Source organism: Suricata suricatta, chromosome 7 (assembly GCF_006229205.1).
Source record: "Suricata suricatta isolate VVHF042 chromosome 7, meerkat_22Aug2017_6uvM2_HiC, whole genome shotgun sequence".
Classification (NCBI taxonomy): Eukaryota; Metazoa; Chordata; class Mammalia; order Carnivora; family Herpestidae; genus Suricata; species Suricata suricatta.
Window position 1 is genome coordinate 94,238,822 of NC_043706.1, and position 22,576 is coordinate 94,261,397.

Consider the following 22,576-nt stretch of genomic DNA (forward strand, 5'->3'; position numbering starts at 1 on the left):
TATCTATGACTGAAAAGAAAAGACTTAAATTTCTGTAATCCAGTTCTACGAATGGAATATGAGAGACTTCTAGATTACTGCTGAATCATAATGGAGGCAAGGACTCCTTTTAATAAGCAATTGAGATATTCAATTATCTTTTTTACTATAATATTCAAAAAATATTGACCAAGCAAAAAATGTTATAGCTAATTAACTACTCTTCAGAATTATCCAATGCCTATTAGATTAAAAGGCACAAGACTCCTAGATCAGAGACAAAAAATTTTATGACTCTGAGCAAAGCAGGTGACATGAGCTTCATGCTTGTGTCAGTTCCCTCTGCCTCCTAAGTTCCAAGAGGGCAACATGGAGGTTCCTAGATCCATACAGTGGGTTTTCATCACAGTTGAATGACACCAAGCTTGAGGAATCCACCTCTTTTTAAATGGTAAGCTTACTAGTTTTCCTGGAGGGAGACATTCCTTCATTTCCCAAAGTTGCTCTTTGCAAACAGAACCCTGAGAAATGGCCCAGGTAAAGACTAGTCAGGGCCTTGCATTCTTGGCCTACTCACCAAGGTGTGCAGGAAGAGGAGAGAGCCATGGAGGAGTATCTCAAAGCAAATTGGCCTTCAGAAAGAATATCTCAATTCTGTGGCCTTTTCCTGCCTTAAGTTTGCTATAAGTATGAAAACATGTACTAGAATGGAGAGTTTTTATAGCCAACCATCTAATGGAAGAACTGTCATTCTCTTTTATCACAGGATGAAATTGGTAAAGTCAAGAGAGACGTTATAATTGAATATTGCCAGAGGTAAGTATAGTATATATGAACAGCATATGTTGATTTCTCTGACTTTGAATTCAATAAACTGCAGTGTTACACAGAAATCTAGTAAAGTTTTTGTGTTATTCTCAGACAGCTCTACTTCCCTGGTCAGGTAGCTACTGCCTGAAGGCAGAGGCATGAACCTCCTCAAAGCACCTCCTCTCCTTCACTTACCCAAGAGAAGTGTATGGTTGGTTTTTAAATAAACATACGATTTTCTTGGGTAAAGCCAAACCAAAGGATCCTCTGACACATAGAAGAGCATCAGAAGTGAAGGACAGGAGGTGCTTTGAAGAGGTCCATGCCTCTGCTTTCAGGCAATAGCAACCTGACCCAGATAGAACTTTCGCCTGGATGAGGTCCCTCTATTCTCTTTGAAAGGTCTTTCAGGGAAGTAGATCTGTCTGAGAATAACACAAAAACTTTGATTCACCTTCTGGATATCATCTCTTCTGACTTTTCAGGTTCAACTGTCGTATGTCTCACTATGCTCTTCGGGGTCAGATCATGGCATACAGCAGTAGCCTGAGAGCCCTGCTGGAAGATTTCCCTACTATCAGGGACACCTTTTTCATGGTGGGGCAACCACAAGAAAAGAAAGGGTTGAGAGACTCCAAGGAGGGCCTCGAGGCTGACCCCAGGTGTGTAATTTCCTTTAGAGCTTCTTAAATCCCCCTCCCAGCTCCCAACACACCCATCCCTCCCAGGGAAGAGGGAAGAGCCATGTTACATTTGGTATGGGAATCTTGCTTTCTTTACTGCATTTTTGGTTTCTTTACTGGTCTTTTGGTTCAGAAGGGCAAAAGAGCTAACACTCCAAGAATAACAGTATCTTTGTATTTGAACCCAGAAGAAGTTCTCTGTTTATGGGCTGTTTCACTGCTTTTTCAATCTATGCAGTTTTGTTCTCCCCTGGAGATCTCAGAGATTTTCACCAGTCATACCTTTCACATAAGCGAGCATCTAAAATGAGGAAACAAATAAGTAAACTTGATTTTGAGCTGTCCTGGCTTCAAAGATTTTACTCAATGGAGCAAAAGGACTGAGAAGCACATACATAACATTGATACACCAGTACCTTGGATAAATCTGTCCCCCTGTATTTCTTTTACAGAGAAAAAAATACATGTAGAGTGATATTAAATGATAAGGGCAGAGCTGCTTACATACTTCCTTCTCATGCCTTATCCAGTTTCTCAAATATTCTTTTTTTATAATAGTTTATTGTCAAATTGGTTTCCATATAATACCCAGTGCTTCTCCCCACAAGGGCCCCCCTTCCATGGCCATCACTCCCTTCCTCCCTCTCCCTCCCCCTTCAGCCCTCTGTTTGGTTCATTTTCAGTCTTCAATAGTCTCTCATGATTTGTGTCCCTCTCTCTCCCCAACTCTCTTTCCCCCTTCCCCTCCCTATGGCCCTCTGTTAGGTTTCTCCTGTTAGACCTATGAGTGCAAACATATATCTGTCCTTCTCCGCCTGACTTATTTCACTCAGCATGACACCCTCGAGGTCCATCCACTTTGCTACAAATGGCCAGATTTCATTCTTTCTCATTCTCAAATATTCTTCACTCAGCCTGCCTAGAGTTCCCTCACCTAGATGGAAGAGTTAGCATACCAGTGTGGTCAGCAACCACATTTCCTTTAAAAAACAAAAGGGGGTGTTATACAGTTATGCAGCCTCCAAAGGGGAGCAAAACATCCTGTTGGGTAAGCCGGCTTCCTCCTTACTCTTTCCCATAAGGTACAGAGCTTAGTGCCAAGTGATATCGATACTCAATAAATATGATCATAGAACAGATATAGGTAAACGGGAATTGAAAGAACATTTATATCAGACCACTCTTTCACTCACTTATTTCTTCATGTGTTATTCAACCACTACTTGTTTAGTGCTTACTTAGTACCAGACACTTTTACCATGTGCCAGGGTTACAAAGGTGAGCGTCATTGACTTTGGCAGTAAATTCAGTCCAGTGGGGGAAAGTTCTGTAAACAAGAAAGTAACATCAAAGATTTTAAAGATAACCTTCTAGAGTTATGCAAAATGTTCTGTGAGGACACAAAAGAGGGAGTGTTTAACTGTATAGCCCAGAGCCTCAGGGAGAACTTCAAAGGGAAGGGGATAGGTAAGCTGGGATCACCAATGATAGAACAGGCTAGAGAATGTTGGAGAAGGAACGAACTTGAGTTTGTAAGCCCTTGAGTGACTAACAGCTGGCTACCAAAATAGCGACCAGGCTCACCTTATACTGAGAAGGCGCCCAGTTTGTGAATACCAGGGCTTGTCTGATGAGTCAGCCAGTGCTTTCACTTGGGTAGACTTGAGGATTTACCTAATGGAAGACTGCATTTGAGAGAGGGGTAGGGCAAATATACCTCAGTAGACTATTTTGCTGAAGGATTTGACTGGACACCTGTTGCCCAATGAGGCTGAAGCATATCTTTCTCTCATATGAAACATCACAGGAGAATCCCCTAAGATTTCTGAGTTTCATTATTTGATCTACCCACTAGCCTAGTAAACCATTTATAAGCCTAATCTATATTTGGAATCAAATTTTAAAAATAGTTTCCAGAAGTCTAACCACAAGTTCACGACATTTGTGTTTAGGAAGTCTGTTTTTGTTTCTGATCTGTATTATTTGAAGCAACCAAATGAGGTCAAGAAGTAGAAAAGAAAAGAAAAAACAAAAAACCTCTCGAACTTGCAGATCTTGCTCTATTCCTTTATTGTTTATTTTAGATGACTCTGTGTTTCCTAAAGATTAAGGGAAACAGTCAATTAAGGAGGATGAGCCTAGAGCCCTAAATCATCTGGTCAGTTAGTGTGTGGTAATTTTATGGCAGGACTTTGGTCAATAAAAGTGTGAGCAAAGTGAGCACACACCCAGAGCCCAAGTCACAGAGTTAGGCAGTAGATGAGCAGTCACTGATAAAGAGTCAGTATTTTTCCACTTCACCTGTGTCCTGCTTCCTAAACTCTCTAGACTTTAACATGTCCCTTTTACTACATCTCAGAAAATGGAGCGATAGAGAAAGGAACTTCTGTCTTTTTTAACAATTTTTTTTAATTTTTTAATGTTTTATTTATTTTTGAGAGAAAGACAGCGTGAGCAGGGTGGGTCAGAGAGAGAGGGAGACACAGAATCTGAAGACAGGCTCCAGACTCTTAGCTGTCAGCACAGAGCCCGACATGGGGCTCGAATCCACAAACTGTGAGATCATGACCTGAGCTGAAGTCGGATGCTTAACCGACTGAGCTGCCCAGGCGCCCCGGAACTTCTGTCTTATGTGGGAGTTTTGTAAACCCGAGGCAGTGTAGAAGATTATTTCTAACTCCAAAGTCTGTGATTCCACGTACTCAGTATTCATTCAAATGAACATAGGCCACAAGGAGGTAGAGTAGAGAGAGAACCATGGCCTGGGAGTTAGAATATTAGGCTTTACCCAGCTCAATCATAAGTTGCCCTGAGGTCTCAGGCAAATCACTTCTCTTCAATCTCTGAACCTCAATTCTTCATCTGATGAGTGAGGAAATGTAAGCAGCTCTCTGAAGTTAAACATGCTAAGATCTTTAGTATTAGGGTGTCTAGAGATTGATACCAAAGAATGGAACTGCTATAGAAAGGCTTCCTAGAAAGGGACCATTTAAGAAAGTTCATGAAATGATAGATGGGAATCACCCCAGGGCAAGTTTAACTAGAGATTTCCCCAGGACAGGGTTGGGGAATCAGGGTCATGGAGGAGGACAGAGGTCCTCACTCACTGCATTCCTAAAATACGGAGTTGGGATAAGTGGAAGATAAAAAGTTTTCTTTTAAATATCACTGCTGACAATTAATGCCCTGCTGAGGATTCCGAGACATCTCAAGCTTATGAGTGTGTTGTAATTGATTGGTGTGGTCTCCTATGGTCAAGGACAGAGGAAAGGTGGCTTCCCTGCTTGTGTTTGCCATCTCTTAACCGGAAGAGCCCCATGCATTCTGTAGGTTTAAAGTTCTAAAATGCTACTTAATCCTTTAAAGGCTTTAATGTACTGTGTTTAGTTTTAACAGAGACTACCTTATCCTCAAACCAAAGTCTCTTTAGAAGAGGAGCCAGAGAGAGTTCTCCTCCCAAGAAAAATGTCCCTTGAGGCCTCCTTGCTTTTCATAGCTCCAGAAGAGACTAGAATCTGGAGACTGGGATGATGCTTGGCCAGTCTCCAAGAGCAGTGGTGTTGGGTGTTGGCTAATGGAGGAGTGAAGAAATGAGAGAGAGGATACTAACGTTAATCAAACCCTTCCTATGCAACAGATAGAGCCACCATGATCCCATGTGGTGCTTTATGCACATTAGAAGAAGGCACTCCTTCCTCTGGGCAGGGCCTAGAGCTTGGCAGGTAAAAGATAGGCTGGATCTTGGCCACTGCTGACTGCCTCAGGGCACAACCTGAACAGCAGTTCATGGCAACCTTGGTGCCAAGTGCTGTAGAGCAATGGATAGACATGGTTCTTGCCCTTCTGACAAGGGGAAATAGGTATTTATAGTACACTGTGATAAAGAATAAAATATAGTATATAAAATTTAATGAAAGTGCCCACTAGGAAATCTGAAGGATTTCCATGTTATCTAAAGGATTGGGTAGGTGGGGCTGGGGGGCAGGGCATGCTGCAGGGGAAAGGGGATGCTAAACCTGGGTCTCCAAGGATGGTTAGTGTTTCAGGTGGACAAGGAAAAGAACTTCAGTTCAAGCTGGGAGACAGCACAGAGATGTGGAATGGCACCTGGACTCTTGAGTGGCTCCCACCAAGGTATATGAGGATGAGCAGTGGGAAGTAAAATGTACAGAACAATGGGCAAGATCTAGAAGTTGGTGTTTGTCATTCAACAATATGAAAAAGGGGAGCAAGCTACTGACACTATACAGACAGGAGACGTGTAGAAAGTGAAATCAGTTGGCCAGGTGCTGGATTTAATGGGAAGCTAAAGGAAAAGGAGGAATCTAAGGTGTCACCCAGAGTCTCTCTGGCTTCGGTAAAAAAAAAAAAAAAAAAAAAAAAAAAAAAGATGGCAGTACAACTATTGTTTAATTTGTACTATTGTTTAATTGGTGTCATTTTGGAGGATAGAAAAAAGTTCTGAAGATGATGGTGATGACAGTGGCACAACAATGTGAATGTACTTAGTGCCACTGAACTGGGCACTTAAAACAGTTACAATGATCAATTTTATGTTATGTATATTTTACCACAGTTTCTTTAAATGGGGAAAAATTGGCAGTGCCATTAAGAAAAAGAAAGTGGAGGGGCGCCTGGGTAGCTCAGTTGGCTAAGCGTCTGACTTTGGCTCAGGTCATGATCTCACTGCTCATGGGTTCGAGCCCTGTGTCAGGCTCTGTGCTGACAGCTCAGAGCCTGGAGCCTCCTTCGGATTCTGTGTGTGTCTGTCTCTCTGTCCCTCCCCCATTCACACACTATCTCTCTCTCAAAAATGAATAAATGTTAAAAAATTTAGAAAAAGAAGAAGAAAGTGGAGAGAGAGATGACAGCTCAGAAGCCTCAGCTATGAATTTCATCCAATAACCTCCCACTAGGTTGGGAACATCCTTCTGGATGTTCACTGCACTTTCATGTACAGTTGACCCTTGAACAACCCAAGTTTGAATGCAAGGGTCCACTTACACGTGGATTTTTTTAAATAAATATATTAGAGTACTGTAAATGTATTTTCTCTTCTTTGTGATTTCCTTAATAACATTTTTTTCTTTAGCTTCCTTTATTATAAAAATATAGTGTATCATACATATGACATACAAAATATGTGTTAATTGACTGTTGATGTATCAGTGAGGTTTCTGGTCAACAATAGGCTATCAGTAGTTAAGTTTTTGAACGAAGTTGTACACAGATTTTCAACTTGGAGGTGAGTCAGAGCCCCTAACCCCTGTGTACTTCCATCACACCATGCTTCTATCATAAATCACACATGCAGAAATGTACGAACCTTGAGGGCAGTGACCACCTTCATTTCATATCCCAGGTGTGTACCTCTGCCATTGACCTTGGTTGAAAGGGAGGATGGGGGTAGGGAAGGGCCCACAGGAAGTAGGGGGAGTTCCAGCCAGTAGCCTTTAATTCAGTTATGCAATAACAGACCTTGTCATCATCTGCTGGCAGAAGTTTGGTATGAGGCTGAAAGAAGACTTGGAATTATTAGAAAAGGAAATGGGCATGAAAGTTGATCAAAGGAAAGAATAAGGGCTGTCCCAGGGTGACACTGCTCAGGCTGGAAACCATTTACTTGTTATTGCATCAGTGCAGTCAGTGGTGTGATCTCCTCCAGCTGTGCTCAGTAACATGCAGCTAGAAGCAGAAAGCAAAATGGCTGGAGGAAAGAGTTAGGGTTTTGTTAGGTAGCTGGGTAGCGAGTATAAAGAAGTAAGAGACTGGAAGGTTCCTGTGCTTGACTGCAAGAGCCAGTCTGGACAGGGAAGGGAATAAATTCAGAATGGAATTGACAGATGAAAGGGCTGAGGGAAGGACCAGAGGGCTGGATGACATCAAGGAGCATATGTTGTGGGGATAAAGGAGATTTATTGGGAGTGAGTGACTGAGAAAACAGGAATAAAAGGTTGAGATGGGAAACCGGGATGTTGAGTTTAAGTCTTTGGAGGTTATGTGGTCCCAGGTAATGACAAGGTCTGGAATGTGGCCCCGGAGCGAGTGGCTAAAGAGGAGTTAAATTTAAGGGTGACGATATTGAGCAAGTCAAGGAACTGGCAGGCTGGGGGGTTAATGGGTCATCGACAAGGAGGGGGAGGAATCCTCCTCATAGGTCTGAGAATCAGGCTAAACTCCTGCACTTTGCACCCAAAGCTTTCTGCTACTCTCTCTGCCCTCCCTCAGCTGCAGGCAGGGGCAGAAGTGGAAGGAAATAATGGATGAGAAATGGAGGATAACACTTGGTAGAGGGCTCTGCTGCTCGTGGGATGTTATGTGCTCCTCAGGGGCCAAGGTCTGGTTCAGCCACACTGCTGCCACCAGCCCCTTAGCCCACAACCTCGTATGCTCAGCCACAGGCCTGGTGACTTTTGATTGTTGATATTCAATGTTTCTTTGGGGCACCTTTGGGCATTGTGCACTGAACAATAGAGATAAGACTGGATTACACTGGCTTTGATCTGCTGCAGGACAGGATAGTCTGACTTTGTGGTTGCTGAAATAAAGGAAATTCTCCAAACTAACACCAACCTTTGTTCCCGAGCTTCAAATTACCTGATTAAAACCCTAAGACTTGAAAGGTAGGTTTAAAGCCAATGATTCTGACGTAGAGGTTTAATGATTTTAAAAGTCTCATACTCAGAAGGTTTGATATTGAAAAGTTTCAGCCTTCAGTTAAAATGAATTACATTTTACTTCAGTAAGTGGAAAGGGCCATCTGAATCTCTCCCAGAGACCCAGAAACATTAACAAGAGCCAAAAGCCACCCTTATGATTTCCAGAATGCCCATAGAAGGTGAGACCCTCCCACTGAGAGTCCTCGCTGTCAACAGTGGATGTGGGAATGAAAACCAGGTACAAGTATGAGGGAAATATAGAATCAGGAGGACCTGAGGAGTAAAGGAGAAGGGAGAAATCTGAATGACTGCTGATTTCTGGTTTTCAGGATTTGGGGATTGTGGGGGGTTTTTTTTTGTTTTTTTTTTTAACATGGGAGGAAGCACAGGATTGGGGTGGAAGAGGGTAAGGAGTTCAGTTCTTGCTGTTTTTGACTGAGATGATCTGAAGCACTGCCAGCCAAGAGGAAGCAGGTTGGAAGCCTGGAGCTGTGGAGTGGGCCAGGTGTGCAAACATGGAGTCAGCTGTCACTGGCGCATGGACAGTGGTTGCAGCCAGAAGAGTGAACACAGCTCTCCAGGACTAGGGGAGAGTGGGCAGAGCAGAGCAGAGGGCTGAGGAGGACCCCAGGCACCCTGGACAGGGGTCGATGTGAGGGTGGGGGCTCCATGCCCACTGCACACCTCCTTTCACTGTCTATCTGTGAGGTCTGCCTTGTCTAGCATAACCAAGACAGGCCTCAGGTGACACTAGTTTCTGGCCTTTCCCTGTAACCCTCAATTCTATGACATCTTCTCATTAGCATGTACAGGTTTCAACTTTTTTTTTAATGTTTATTCACGTTTGAGAGACAGAGAGAGACAGAATGTGAGCAGGGGACAGACAGAGAGAGGGAGACACAGAAACCAAAGCAGGCTCCAGGCTCCGAGCTGTCAGCACAGAGCGTGAAGCGGGGCTTGATCCCATGAACCATGAGATCAGGACCTGAGCTGAGGTCAGATGCTGAAGTGAAGAGCCACCCAGGAACCCCTACAGGTTCCCACTTCTTAACAAATAACCTTGAAGTTTCCTTTGTGTCTCTCTACTGGTCCACAAGCATCCCTTGCTCCCCACCCAGCCTTGGCCAGTTTGCTAGATACCCTCACATCAGCATTATAATAAAAAACTTTGTATAGCACCTCACAATTTATAAAATACTTTTCACATGCTTGGCATTCATTTTTATTTTTATTTTATTATTTTGGTTTGTGGTACTTAAAAAAAGTATTTCTTATACCAATCCTGAGTTAGGAATCATTATCCCCATTTTATGTGTGAAAAGACTCAGATGGTAATTCAACTAAGGCCACACAGCTGTGGGTGATGGAAGTTGGTCTCAAAATGGGGTCCTCTGATGCCAGAACCCACACCTGTTAACTGCAAATAGCACCATTTTCACACCAGATGAAGCCAATTATACTTAAAGGCATCGAATCCATTCAAATGGGAAACTGTCCCCTCACTCCACACTCTGTCACATTGGGCCACTTCAGTCCTGAGATCATATAGAAACCAGGTCAAGATGCTACCTTCCTCCAGTGGGAATAATAGAAAGATAGCTTCCATTGGTGTGAAGGTCAAAAATAGACCAAACCCAACAAAATAATCTTTTAATGGTTTGTCCACTTGTGGTAAAACTACAAGGAAAAACTAAATTGACTAATGTAAAATTCAGGATGGTGGGTTCTTCGAGGGCCACCCGAGGAGCTGGCGACATTCTATTCCTCAGGCCGGGTCGTAGGTAGCTGGGCTCGTGTGAATTCTTAAACCAGACACACCAGGATTATGGGTTTGGACATAGACCTGCAACAAAGAGGCAGCTATACTGCTGCCTAAGAAATAAAAAGGTATTTGGAGGAAGAAGGGAGCACAGAGGAGAAAGAAGGAAAAAAAGGCCAGAGTCTGGAGAACCTGGCAAAAAAAGATGGCAAGCTAGGAAGGCAAACCGAGGCTGGTCTCAAAAGCCTGGGTTCTGGAACTGGACAGACCTGCATTTAAATCTCAAACTTCATCTCTTAGGAGCTGGACAGGCAAGATCTCATAGGGCCTCCGTTTCCTCATCTGTAAAGGAACAAAATAGACACATTCCAAGGCTGTCATAAGAATTAAGGGAGAAAACATGTAGTGCCTAGAATGGTGTTGGCCACCTAATTCACGTTCTCCCTTTGCTTTCTTACCTCGCCTCTCCCGGGGTCCCAGCCCGCTTCTTCCGCCAACACAGCTGAGGCTAAAAGCAGCCCCACTGCTCTTCCCCAGGGATATTTATAGCCAGGGCCACCTGTGAGCGGCCTGGAAGGGAGGCCTGCTGGCTCGGCTCGTGTGTCTCCACAATCCGGACTCTGGCGCTGCGGCTGAAGGGCGGTGGTATAAATAGTTCACACTGGGGCCACCTCTTTTTTAGAGAGAAATGCTGTGCCTGCCCAAACTTTCTTCTAATGCTGCAGGAGTTTCCAGCCCCGGCCACGATGTTTGCTGTCTGCTGATGGGAAAGTTTTCCTCAATTTATGGTTCATACCCCATCCTTCTGAAGTGCTGGTTATGTTCAAAACACTGCCAGAAAAGGTTTGTAGTTTTTGACGTGTGCCAGAATGAATACTGGCTGTTGTTTTTTTCTTTTAATTTCTCGTGGTTAAACATATCAGTTTCAGAGAACATCTCTTGTGTTTTTTTTAGGGATATCTAATAACTGAAATCTTCACAAAGCCCCCAATATTTTTGCCTACTTTATTATCATTTCTCTTGGGCCTCATTATTTCCCGAGTTCTGTTTCTCCTTGGTCATAATGAACACTAATTCGAGCTTCCCACATTCCTTATTAATCCTCAATTTCCTCCCAAACCCTTCATGAAGCTAATGACAGGTCAAAATCACAATCCTGGTAATCAGCCTGTTTGTTGAAGGATTGCTCTGTGTGCCTATCTTACTGGTAATCAACAAAGGAGTAGATCTAGAAATACACGGGGCACTCAAATAAGTATTTTCTAAGTACAGTGTTGAAAAACAGCAATTTGGAAACATTCTAATTTTTCTATGTAAGTGAAAACCTATTTAACAACTTAGGTTTCTTACCCTTCCTTTTCCCATGTCCCAGCTTTACTGAGATGTCACTAATAAATAAATCCTATATATTTAAAATGTATAATATGATTTAACATAGGTGTACAATATGAAATGATTACCACAATTAATTAACATATCAGTTACCTCACATAGTTACCTTCTTTTCTGTGTGGTAAGAACAATTATCTACTCTGCTAACAAATTCCAGATGTGCAATACATTATTGTTAACCATAGGTTTTATGCTGTACATTAGATCCTCAGAATTTATTCTTCTAACTGAAAATTTGTATTCATTGACCAGCACCTATCCATTTCCCACCCCTTAGTAACCACCTTCCTATGAGCTCAAATTTTTGGTTTTCTTAGATTCCATATATAAGTGAGATTGTACCAGATGTGTCTTTCCTATCTGGCTTATTTTACTTAGCATAATATTTTCCAGGTTCATCCATGTTGTTGCAAATGGAAGGGTTTCCTTTTTTGTTAATGTCTGAATAATATTCCTCTTTGTGTGTGTCTGTGTGTGTGTTTGTGTGTGTGTTCACGCGCACATGCATGCGTGTGTGTTTCACATTTTTTTATACATTTATACATCCACGGGGCACTTCAATTATTTCCATAGCTTGGCTGTTATGAGCAATGCTGCAGTAGACCTGAGACTGTAGATAATCTCTTTGAGATACTGATTTTGTATACATACAAAGAAGTGGGAGGATCATATAGTAATTATACATGCCAAAGAATGAAAGCAGACCCCCTATTTTTCCCCTCACAGAAATTATTTGGAAGTGATTAGAGACTAAATGTAACATCAGAAACCATAAAACTCTTAGAGGAAAATGGGAAAAGCTCTTTGACATTGGTCTTGTAATGACCTTTTGGATAGAACACCAAAAGCATGGGCAACAAAAGCAAAAATAAATAAGCAGTACTCCTCAAACTAAAAACCTTCTGCTCAACAAAGGAAATAACAAAAAGAAAAGGCAACTTACAGAATGGGAGAAATATTTGCAAACTGTGTATTTGATAAGGGGGTAATACCTAAAATATGTAAGGAACTCCACAACTAAACAGCAATAAAATCTGATTTTAAAATAGGCAGAGGCCCTGAAAAGATATTTTTCCAAAGAAGACCTACAAATGGCCAGCAGGCACATGAAAAGTGCTCAAAAGCACTAATCATCAGAGAGAGGCAAATCAAAACCAAATGAGAGATCACCTCACACCTGTTAGGATGGCAAATGTTAGCAAGGATGTGAAGGAAAAGGAACACTTGTATACTGTGGATGGGACTATAAATTGGTACAGCCATTCTGGAAAACAGTATGGAGGTTCCTCAAATAATTAAAAATTCAACCACTCTTTCTTTCATTGAAGAGCTTTAGGTGTTTTTAAAATATGTATAAAAATACTACCTTCTTTCAGTTAGATCATACTTTTCTATTTTTCTTTCACTTGAACATTAATATTTAAGATCCAGGGCTTGATTTTTAAGTTGTGTGTTTAAACTACATTGATAAGTATCTATGCTTTGCTTATAGCTGTTTTCTCAGGGCAATGTCTGAATATGGGTTTCTGCTAGGAATTTATTTGTGACCCTTGTAATCTGTCGATGGTCATACAAACACATTTCACTGTGTTTATGGTCACCATGACTTTAAACAAAGAGAAACACATTGCTTTAAATGCCTCACTCCAGAACTTAACCTTGTCCAAAGGCATATAAACTGGTTCATGAATAGGTTTGTTCTGTTTTTCAGATATTATCCTGTGATTATTATCCTGCATTATATTGTGAAAATGTTTAACCAATATTCTTGTTCAAAGATATTATCTCCATCAATGCTCATATATTTTTATATGTCTCTTAGAAACTTCTTAAAATGTCTTTGTATTGATTATACCCACAGGCAGCTTTTCAAGCCTTAAAGCTAACTCTACAGGTGATAGCTCCTCTCCATGACATTGTGGCCTACCTTTTCAGTTTTGCTAAACTTGGAAATTGCTCAACATGTTTTAAATTTCCTCAAAGTGCTAACCCTTTGAAAGGTGACTGGGGAGGAACTGAGGGCATTGGTAAGTGATTAAAGGTGATTCAAATCACCTTCAATATTCACTTGAAATTCTGTGAAGCTCTTTCCCTACCACCCCGCCCCGCCCAACTTCACTGCAGTATAATTGGCAAATAAAATTGTAAGCTATTTAAAGTGTACAATGTGATGATTTGATATACACACACTGTGAAAAGATTCCTCCCATCTAGTTAATTAATATGAAGTGCTTAATACTTGGAAAAACAAAACTAAAATATTTTTTCATAAATGACAGTGAGAAGAAGAGCAAGGAGCAAAACCTCATAATGTAGTGTCTCCAAACTAATTAATTCCACACTTAATAGGCTAAACCACAAGGTAAAGCAAGTCAAGAGCGGCAAGCGGGGGTTTTAACCCTGTATCTGAGACTTGGTTACTGCAAGCTAGACATTTTATTCTGTGGTTCTCTGTCCATCTATTAAATGGGGATGATAATACCTGTTCCTGGAGATGTTCTGTGGGTTAAAATCTGTGTAAAGTTTCTGCAAGAATGTACATGCCCCTACTGCATACTAGTTTTTTTTTTTCATTCCCTTTCTGGCCTATGTGAGCTAACATGGCAAGGTCAGAACCAAGCATTTATTGTCAAGAATTCTTGCAGGCAGTCTTCTGTTAGCTAACAGTAGTCTGATGGTCCTGAAGCAAGAATGATTGAGGCTTTAGTTTTATTTGCCAAGCGCTAATCCGTAAATCCTAAGCACAGAGTTCTAAGATAAATGCACAAGGTAAATTAAAGACTCTGAAATGCTTAGTAAGCTGAGTTAATCAAAAGTAGGGAAACTAACCTTGTTATTTTAATAATTTGACTCCCAGCCAAATTATGTCATTAGTTATGTAAATATTATATATTGTGACAGAGTAGCCAAGGATTTTAAAGGATAAGAAGAGCCAACAAAATGAGATAAAAATATGCCCATTTTAACCTAGCGGTCTTCAAACAAGTGTAATATACTCTGAATCTATTCCTTTCTGGCCAGTGTGTAAAGGAAATATGTTTGCGGGAGACCCTGACTTGTTTGCTGGTAGATTTGCATTGTGCTAACGAGCACTGGGGAATCCGTAAACACTCATGTGGGAGACCTAGGCAAGGATGTGAGTGGCGCTCCTGGAGGAACATTGACACCTGTATCTTGAGGAGAGGCAGCATGAAGAAGGGATGGTTTGGTGCTGACTTAGCAGAAAACACAAAATTGTCACAGGCTAATGAGATGGCAAAACTACTAGCAAGCCTTCCATGTCAGAATCCAGAGAATAGAGAAGTTCCAAAGCACGCTTAGAGTCTTTCCTTTTACTAATTTGGGACTGTTACAAAAGGGGCTTACTCAGAAAATAAGCTAAGACACTTTTAGGGGAGCTGCTAGATTTGGGGAGGGTGTGGGGAGCAGGCTTTAAACGAGGGACATGAGAAAGGATGGGACAGGAAGAATGCCATCCCTGCCCTTGAGACAGGGGACAAGTGTCACACAGAGATGAGACAGAAGAGAGAGCCAGAGCCATCTTTCCAAAGGAAGACCCTGCATAGGAATTCCTACAGCAGCTGGGAAGGCAGAACCTGCAGGTGATATGGGGGCACTTGCCCTCACTTTCATCAATGGAGAAAACTAGGAGGGATGGTCCTGGCAAGACAGGAAAAGGACAGTGACAAAGGTGACAGGCAGACTGCACATAGCCAGTCCAGAGATGGCATACCTACCAGTGTGACACCAAGGAACAGTGGGAAATGAGGCCAAATTGTTGAGGACCCAGAATTCAGGATGAAGGAAATTGGTTTCTTACTATTTATATGCTTATGAATCAGAAACCATTCAAACATGTGGGGCCCATGCTTTCCAAGGTGTGCAATTAGAGGCATGCACCCTGTCATGTTGCCAGCAAAAACATTTGTGCTTCAGGGAGAATGTGCAAAGTTTTGCATACTCAGCTGAAAATAGATAAAGAGCAAACAACTAAAAGAGAAAATCCCACTCTGTGATAATCATCTTTTTAAAAAGCCTAGGTTGCTCAGTTCCTGGCCTGCTTTCCAGAGGAGGCAAGGAGAGCTAAGGTGAAAATAGACGGGTCTGTTCATACCCTCACCCACCTCCTGTTGGCTATTGTCAAGCTCTTTGTAGTTAGATGACTTTTGTGGGCTTCTATGCTTTAAAATAATTTTTAAGGGCACCCTCCAGGTCTCAGCTTTGGCCCTGCCACTTGACTGAGGAAGCAGCTCTTAGACACTGTGCACGGGCTGTGTGGACCCTGCCCAATCCTCTCCTTGCCTGAAAGCCAGCAACTCCCCTTGGAGTCAGCAGGGATGTAATCAGCCTGTGGGAGTTTATACTGTGATTTCCTTGTAAAGGTTTAGGAGGCCAATTAAACTTAGAGTTTCAGGAACTCTAGAGACAAGCTAAGAACAAAGTGTACTGGCTCAGAATATTCGCGTAGAGACAGGGCCACTGTGATTTCTCTCTCTGTCGCTGTCTTTCTCTCTCATTTCCCAAATGGGACCCTCCTGGAGAAAGTCTCATTTGTTTCCTGATGTTTCCTGGCTTAAGATCTCCTCCCAATCCCACCACCACAACTGCATGGTAACCATCTGCCCCATCCTCACAGGCTGTCTGCCCTGCCCCGCCAGCCACCTCCCCTCCCACCAAGCGGCAGCTTGATGCCATGAGGAAAGGGAAGCCTGAAGGAGGATGGTAAAATCAGTTAATAACAAAGAGAGGGTAGTCCCCTCCTCTACATTTGTGTTTTAATGGTAATACTACCTATTAGCACAGAACAATTTTGCTGGGAAGTGATCATGTTAACATGTACACACATCACATATGTATCAAGAATGGAAATGAAAAGAGAATAATGACCTGTAATCCAACCATTCTGACAAGGGAGATATTTATATTTATCTTTACTGCCTTCTAGCCCTTGTCCAAACACACTTCACCTTTAACAGAGCTTTAGTCACAGGACAAATGCAACTTTATATTCCTTTCTCATTGTCATTGCAGAGGATTGTAAACCATTCCCCACTGGTTGTTACTTCACCTGACAGCGTGTAATGCTCGCAGACCGTCCCACTAGGACTTGAACAAATAAGGCTCACTGACGACCACTAAATAGGGCTTTCATCCACCACTAAAATTCTTGTGCAGTTCACTCTAACATGACTCCTCTTCGAGGAAGTTTCTTTTCAGTCCAATGGAACCATCAGGTTTATAGAGGAGTCATACAAATTTTGGTGATGGGGTCCAATTTTGCAGGGGCTGGAAAAGTACCTAAAAACCATTTTTCTCTTCTGTGTAAAGTATCAAATGGATATGAAATCTGGACTGCTTCTCTTTTTCTAAAGCCAAAAGCATATATTGCAAGTATTAGCAACTTTCTCAGTCCGGGTTCTACCCTAGTCAGGCTCTCATGGACAGCTTCCCCATTCCCTCTATTCCTCTTTTGTCTAGAAACATGGGAAGAAATCCAGTGCCAGGCCAGGTAGGGAAGAAGGCTGCTCAATCTGGACAAGCTATTAAGAGAGTAACTCTGGAAATGCCTCATGAATATCCCATCTATCTTCTGCCTTGGGCTACATATCAGGCATGGAGATCAGTTTCCATAGTCTTCTTCCCATAACAGTGATGTCCTCTCAGGTAGAAACCTATCACTGTCCTCACTGGGAGCTGACGAACATTTCAGATCAGCTGACATTCCAATAGCCTTGGAAGTGTGGGCCCACCCACCCGACCACTGCTCCCGAAGGGCTCCTCGTTTTCTTGCTGTGCTCTCCCATTCTGACTAGATCCTCTCCTGGGCCAATAATAGAGATCATCTATACACAGGCCCATTTCCTCAACCCAGCACTAACTGCTACAAAAAGCAGTTGTGCCCCTAACTTAGATTTCCGTTCAAAACACAGAAAAGTCTATTTATATCCAGCCCACTTTTGCAGTAAAGATCCAAGAAATAAGTAAGTCAGTTTAGGATCTCTCACACCTCTTAAAATGATGATAATCTCTTAGAAGAAGGTGTGTGTGTGCGCATGTACACATAGACATGCATATTTCTTGCTTTCCTTAGATGGTCTTGAGTCTTCTTTAATCCATGAGCCAGTGACAGGATGAGCCAGTGACAGAGAGGCTGATTTGTATGGCATGGTTATGGGAAATGAATGCCAGTTTGTAATCAAAATAAGTTCAAGCCCCTAACAGATCTACTGAGACCTATATTCTCCCATTCCTTGTAATTCTTTTATTCAGTCTAGAGGCTGTAGCCTTGTAAAATTTAAAACTTTCATTCAACAGCATATTCTTATTCTGAAAAGCAAAGCAAATGTTTATCTTATTGAGGGAGGAAGGAAGGAAGGAAAGATAAATCAGACCTTGGGCTCTACAATATAAGACTTTGCTGGTCTTGCAAAAATTATAATTAGCATGTTCATAAACAGAGAGGTAAAAAGTTAGCTTTGGAGGTGAATGATGACTCATTAGGTTAGCCACAGTAGACTGTATGTCACACTATCTGATGAAAATGTTATCCAACTTCCAGGGTCGGAGCTTCGAGAACTGCAGAAAATGATTGACAGCCTTCAGAGCCCCAAGGACCCTGCCCATGTGTCCCAGGTGCTCCTCCTTCGAAGGGAGGTTATATTTTTGCAGTTTGATGCTGCAGTGCGGCACCTCATCCGGTAAGGGCTGCTGTGCCAGAACCAGGCCAGTTAATTGTGTAGGGCAGGTGTTTCTGAGTGACCACTGAGGGAGGCCACTCTTGGCAAGATTGAATACCAAGCTTAAAATAGTCAGGGGCACAACCTAAGCCAGAACACTGTGGCTACTAAAGGCATTCTGCTGCAAAGGCTGTCCAAGTAGCCTGTGTTCTTGTCTGATTATATATTCTCAATTTTATTAAATGTGACAAATAGAGTTAGTTTGCATAACAATTGCTTTCAATGTTCAGGTTATTTAATTGGGAATAATATTTTTTATACCTCTGAAGATGATTCTAAGAGTTTTGTTTATTTTATTATTTGTTTATTATTTGTTTATTCAGCCCTTTCAAAAGAACAGAATTTTCACAGCACTTGTGAAGGCAGTGGAATTGACTGAGTTAAATTTATAAATTCAAATAAATATAGATATTAAGTGCTCTGCATACCAAAAAGAAGTCTATTTGGTTAATTAATCATGACTGATGATTGAGAGTCACACTGTTTCTAGGATAAATAAGTTTTGTGTGGGAAGCGAAGAGGTCAGAGCTAAGGGTCTCTGCTCATTCTTAAATTGTCAAAATCAATTAACTTCCTTTATTAATTCCCAGTGTAAGTATTTAGCCACGGAGGGAGACCTCAAGAGGCTGTGCTCTTACCTGTGGATTATAATTACATATCACTGTTAGCATGGGTATTCATGGAGGGCGGAAATGTAGGGACTGAACTGAACTGTATTTTCTCTTTTTGCTCTGCATTTTCTTTACTCTGAGCATCAGGGGTCTCTGGATTCAAATTAATTCAGCAGAACAAAACAATTGGGCTAGTTCATTTCTTTTTTTATTGACGAACAGCATTCTGAGCTGTAGCTTAGTTGAGCCGGTAGAATATAAAGGCTCTAATTTCTTCAAGATGGCCATTCATTAGTCCTCTGCTTCTGAAACCAGTCAGAATTTGGAAGGAATTTATGTAAGGTAAAGACAGAACTATACCCCCGCCCCACATTCTGTTTGGATTCCAGCTGTGCAGGGCTCAGCTTACTACTGTCCTCCTAGAGGAACCACTCTGCTTCCCCGAGGAATTCCTTCGAGGGCCTTCCTTTGTCCTGGCACACTCAGCCCTCAGGAATGGAGGGCACTGTGTTCTATGTCTGGTGTCCGTATATTCAGTATAGTTTTCAAAAGACTTTGGAGGGAACCACTCAGGACGGTATGTCTCCACGAGGCCTTTATTTATCACATTTCCTCCAGCCTTTATCTTCAGAACTCTTCCGGGCTGGTGTGTATTTGGAATCACACAGTTTAGTAAGTGGCAGACTAGAAGTAGAATCTAGGTGCATTTGACTCCAGTCTTAGAACTAGAATGGATGCCAGACAGCAGTGTGGATAGAAAAATAGACTGAGAGAAGGTAGGGAACAAGAGGAAAGGAGAAGCTAACAGATAAATGTCATCCCATTTGATGATTTCACTGCTAAACCTGCAAACAAGGAAAAGTCCTTAGATAATCAAGAGACAGGAAGTGTGGGGAAGTTCCCTTGCCCTTCCCCAGAGTTCACCAACCCTGAGCAAACATGACTGTTTACCCAAGGCAACTTTTTGCTTATAGAAACTCAAGACCTCTCCAGAAATTGAAAAGAAAGAACTGAACTTTCACCTAGAATGAGAGCAGCATGCTTCTATAGACTGGGGGGAAATGAGTAAGGATGTAGCTTAAAGACATCAAGATAGAGGCCCATTAATCACCCAATTATCTGGCTCCTGCTTCTCTGTGGCATAATCAGCCCTGGTTGCAGGACAGATGCATGTTTCTAAGCACAGAAGTTTCACTCTGCCCCTTTCACCCTGCCCTCTGATGCGGGAAACAAAGGCAGAAGGAAATGGCAGCAAGATAAATTTCCTTATAACCTGCAGCCCCTTGACAAATACCTGAGGCAGCAGAGTATAACATTTCTCCAGGAACTCCCTATAGTCTTAATGTTAATGGTTTGCCAGAGGGAAAAACAACCTTGGTTTGACCATAGCTAGGTCTCCAGGATCCAGTGAGTCTTCCTTAGCATATGAAAAGCCCTTTGGAAACTTCCCCTTGACTTTATCTCTCCCAACTCCCACGTGTATAATCAGTCTCTCTTCACAATCCTGGGGCAGCTCTTCCTGGGTCTTGTCCCTGTGCTTTAATAAAACCACCTTTTTGCACCAAAATCATCGCAAGAATTTTTCTTGGCTGTTGGCTGTGGACCGCATCATCACACCACACCACAGCACCCTCTACCAAGTTCCTGGTAGAAATTGGTATTGTTCTCCAATACCATTGGAGCCCCATTGCCCAGGGTGTGTCCACCAAACCTGCAGGAATTATTTATTAGTTAGTGCAAGAAATGCCTGAGAAGTGAGCTTATCTTTAATTTCTGGTGAGGTAATCATTTGTGTTGAAAGTAATTGCTTGGGTGGTACAGTGGTTCTAATAGATTTTAACTATTCAAGTCAGGGTCGGCAAACTTCTGTCACAGCCCTGATTTTTGTATGGCCTGTGGGCTCAAGATGGCTTTTACATCTTTAGATGGTTGGGGGGGAAATTTCGAGAAAAGAGTAGTATTTTTTGACTCAATGAATATTATATAGAATTCAAATTTCAGTGTCCATAAATGAGAGGTTTTGAAACACAGTCATGCCTATTCATTTATAAATTATCTCAGACTGCTTGCACACAGCTGAGTAGTTGTACAAGAGACTATATGATCCACAAAGCGGAAAATATTTACTATCTGACCTTTTAAGGAAAATTTTGCCACACTCTGATTTAAAGGATTGAATTCCTTTGTAATTCAGTTATGGCGGGAGGCAAAACAAAATAAAACAAACAAAACGTCCCTTAAAGGAACTTCTAGAACAGAATAAAACATGTATGTGGCTTGAGAAGTGCCACTAATAGGAATGTAGTGCTAATGTTCAGAATGATTAGGGCAAAAAGGAGAAACACGAGGAAATACCCTGAAGGTCCAAGTGACTCTTTCAGCAATTCTGAACTGGGCGTACAAAAAGGCATCTCTAGGTAGGAAAGCAATACCACTTCTCTTCTCAAGTCCTTACATTTTTGTTGTTTTTCCCTTCATTTTTAAATTTCTTTTTATGCTCTTCTCATTTAACTGTCTCTAAACATGAAGGTATTCATGTGTGCTTCAGGGTTCCCTGGGAATTTCTGAGAACTATGGAGAAGGCCTCCTGTGAGTGGGGCTTGGTTTATGACCATGGTCATGGCCTCCCGTGTCTGAGGAATAAAGAGCCATAACTTCTGGCTGGCCTCCTTAGGGTTACTTTGCAGGTGCTTTTGTTGTTGTTTTGGGTTTGGGTTTTCTTTTTTATATCCTTGCATTCAGGAAAAACTCTAGCATGTGCCTTATGAATTCCCTGCTCCCTGTGATTGGAACCAGCATGCCTGGGCTCATGCTATGGGTAGTTCTCTCACACACAAGATGGGTGGTTTGTAGGAAACCCTTCACTGCTTACTAACAACAAGGCAGCTGGGGTGTGGTAGAGATGGGTCTGAGACTTCAGTGTAGCTATTCTGGTGTTTTCATGGGCTGCTAAGGAGACCTGACTTTATTTGGGGCTGACGGTTGGCAGGTGTAACATTGACCCAAGCAACAAGCCTGCCTTTTATTCCTGTGGGTTTCCCTGTTTCTTGAGTGCTACTAGGAAAGCTGTGAGTGTCAGATCCCCCCCTCCCCCACCACCACCAGAAGACAGAGGCCAGAGTTTACCAAAGGAGGATCTGAGTGAGTTGTGATGGGAACCCATGACCTGTTGTCAATATTTCAAAAGGCATGATGAAAAAGACACATTTGCCCAAAAGCTTTGTACGTAAACAAAATGTCAAGCTTCTTTTTTTTTTTAAACTGAAATCCTAGGAACCAAGAAAAGGGGGAGAGGAAATTTGCTTTGGTTGAGTTCCCACCATGTGCCAACTCAGTGGGTAGAAACTATTTCCCCCATTTTTAAAGGATGAAGAAATAAAGATTCAGAGAAGTTGCATAACTTGCCCAAGGTCACGTAGCTTGATGTAGCAGAACTTGCATCTGTGCAGTTTGTCAGACTCCGGAGCCCTATTCCTTTCTTTGCATCAGGTTTCTCCATCTCTTCCTGCAGCTTGGAGCTTGGGCTGGAGGCTGATGTGGTATCAAGTTAGACAGGAAGATATTTAATGAACATCTGATAGAAAAAACTTCCAAAATATGGAGTCTCTAGAGAGGGAGGAAATAAAAGAGGATTGAATGCTAAAAATATTGGACATCATCTTGAGACCCTTTTTTTCACATAGCATTAGAAACAGTCCCATTGATGGAGGGGATATGGGCTTACAAAGGATGATGATCTAGATTAAGGAATGAGGAAAGTAGGGGAAAGAATAACCAATGATTTGTTCAATGGTGGTGTCTATAATTTGACTCTGCCTCTCTAGAAAGTATATCATATTCTGTGATTCTGTAGCTTAGACTAGCAGCCACATTTATATCTAAACTGTATTGTATGTTTGAATAGTCTCCAAGCATCCATAAGTTAACCGACTTAGTATGTGCACAA

At 42.0% G+C, this 22,576-nt stretch overlaps 2 protein-coding genes and 1 long non-coding RNA gene across 3 annotated transcripts in view; 2 read left to right on the forward strand and 1 right to left on the reverse strand.

Moving 5' to 3' along the window:
* The window catches only part of LOC115295301, a 30,957-nt gene extending 12,973 nt beyond the window's left edge, over positions 1 to 17,984 (forward strand). The window contains exons 7-11 of the mRNA XM_029943203.1: positions 746 to 795; positions 1,275 to 1,451; positions 10,616 to 10,733; positions 13,144 to 13,309; positions 17,842 to 17,984. Coding sequence (XP_029799063.1) covers positions 746 to 795; positions 1,275 to 1,451; positions 10,616 to 10,733; positions 13,144 to 13,309; positions 17,842 to 17,984 — 654 coding nt within the window. The remainder of the gene's footprint in view (positions 1 to 745; positions 796 to 1,274; positions 1,452 to 10,615; positions 10,734 to 13,143; positions 13,310 to 17,841) is intronic.
* Positions 9,857 to 10,461, reverse strand: LOC115297078. Its single transcript, XR_003911254.1, has 3 exons — positions 10,349 to 10,461; positions 10,160 to 10,232; positions 9,857 to 10,003 (listed from the first exon to the last, which is right to left on the reverse strand). It is a non-coding gene; the product is annotated as an uncharacterized LOC115297078 (long non-coding RNA).
* LOC115297079 (coiled-coil domain-containing protein 162-like) overlaps positions 17,899 to 22,576 on the forward strand; it is a 59,839-nt gene continuing 55,161 nt past the window's right edge. Inside the window, exon 1 of the mRNA XM_029945537.1 lies at positions 17,899 to 17,980. The gene's annotated coding sequence lies outside the window, so the exon portion shown is untranslated. The remainder of the gene's footprint in view (positions 17,981 to 22,576) is intronic.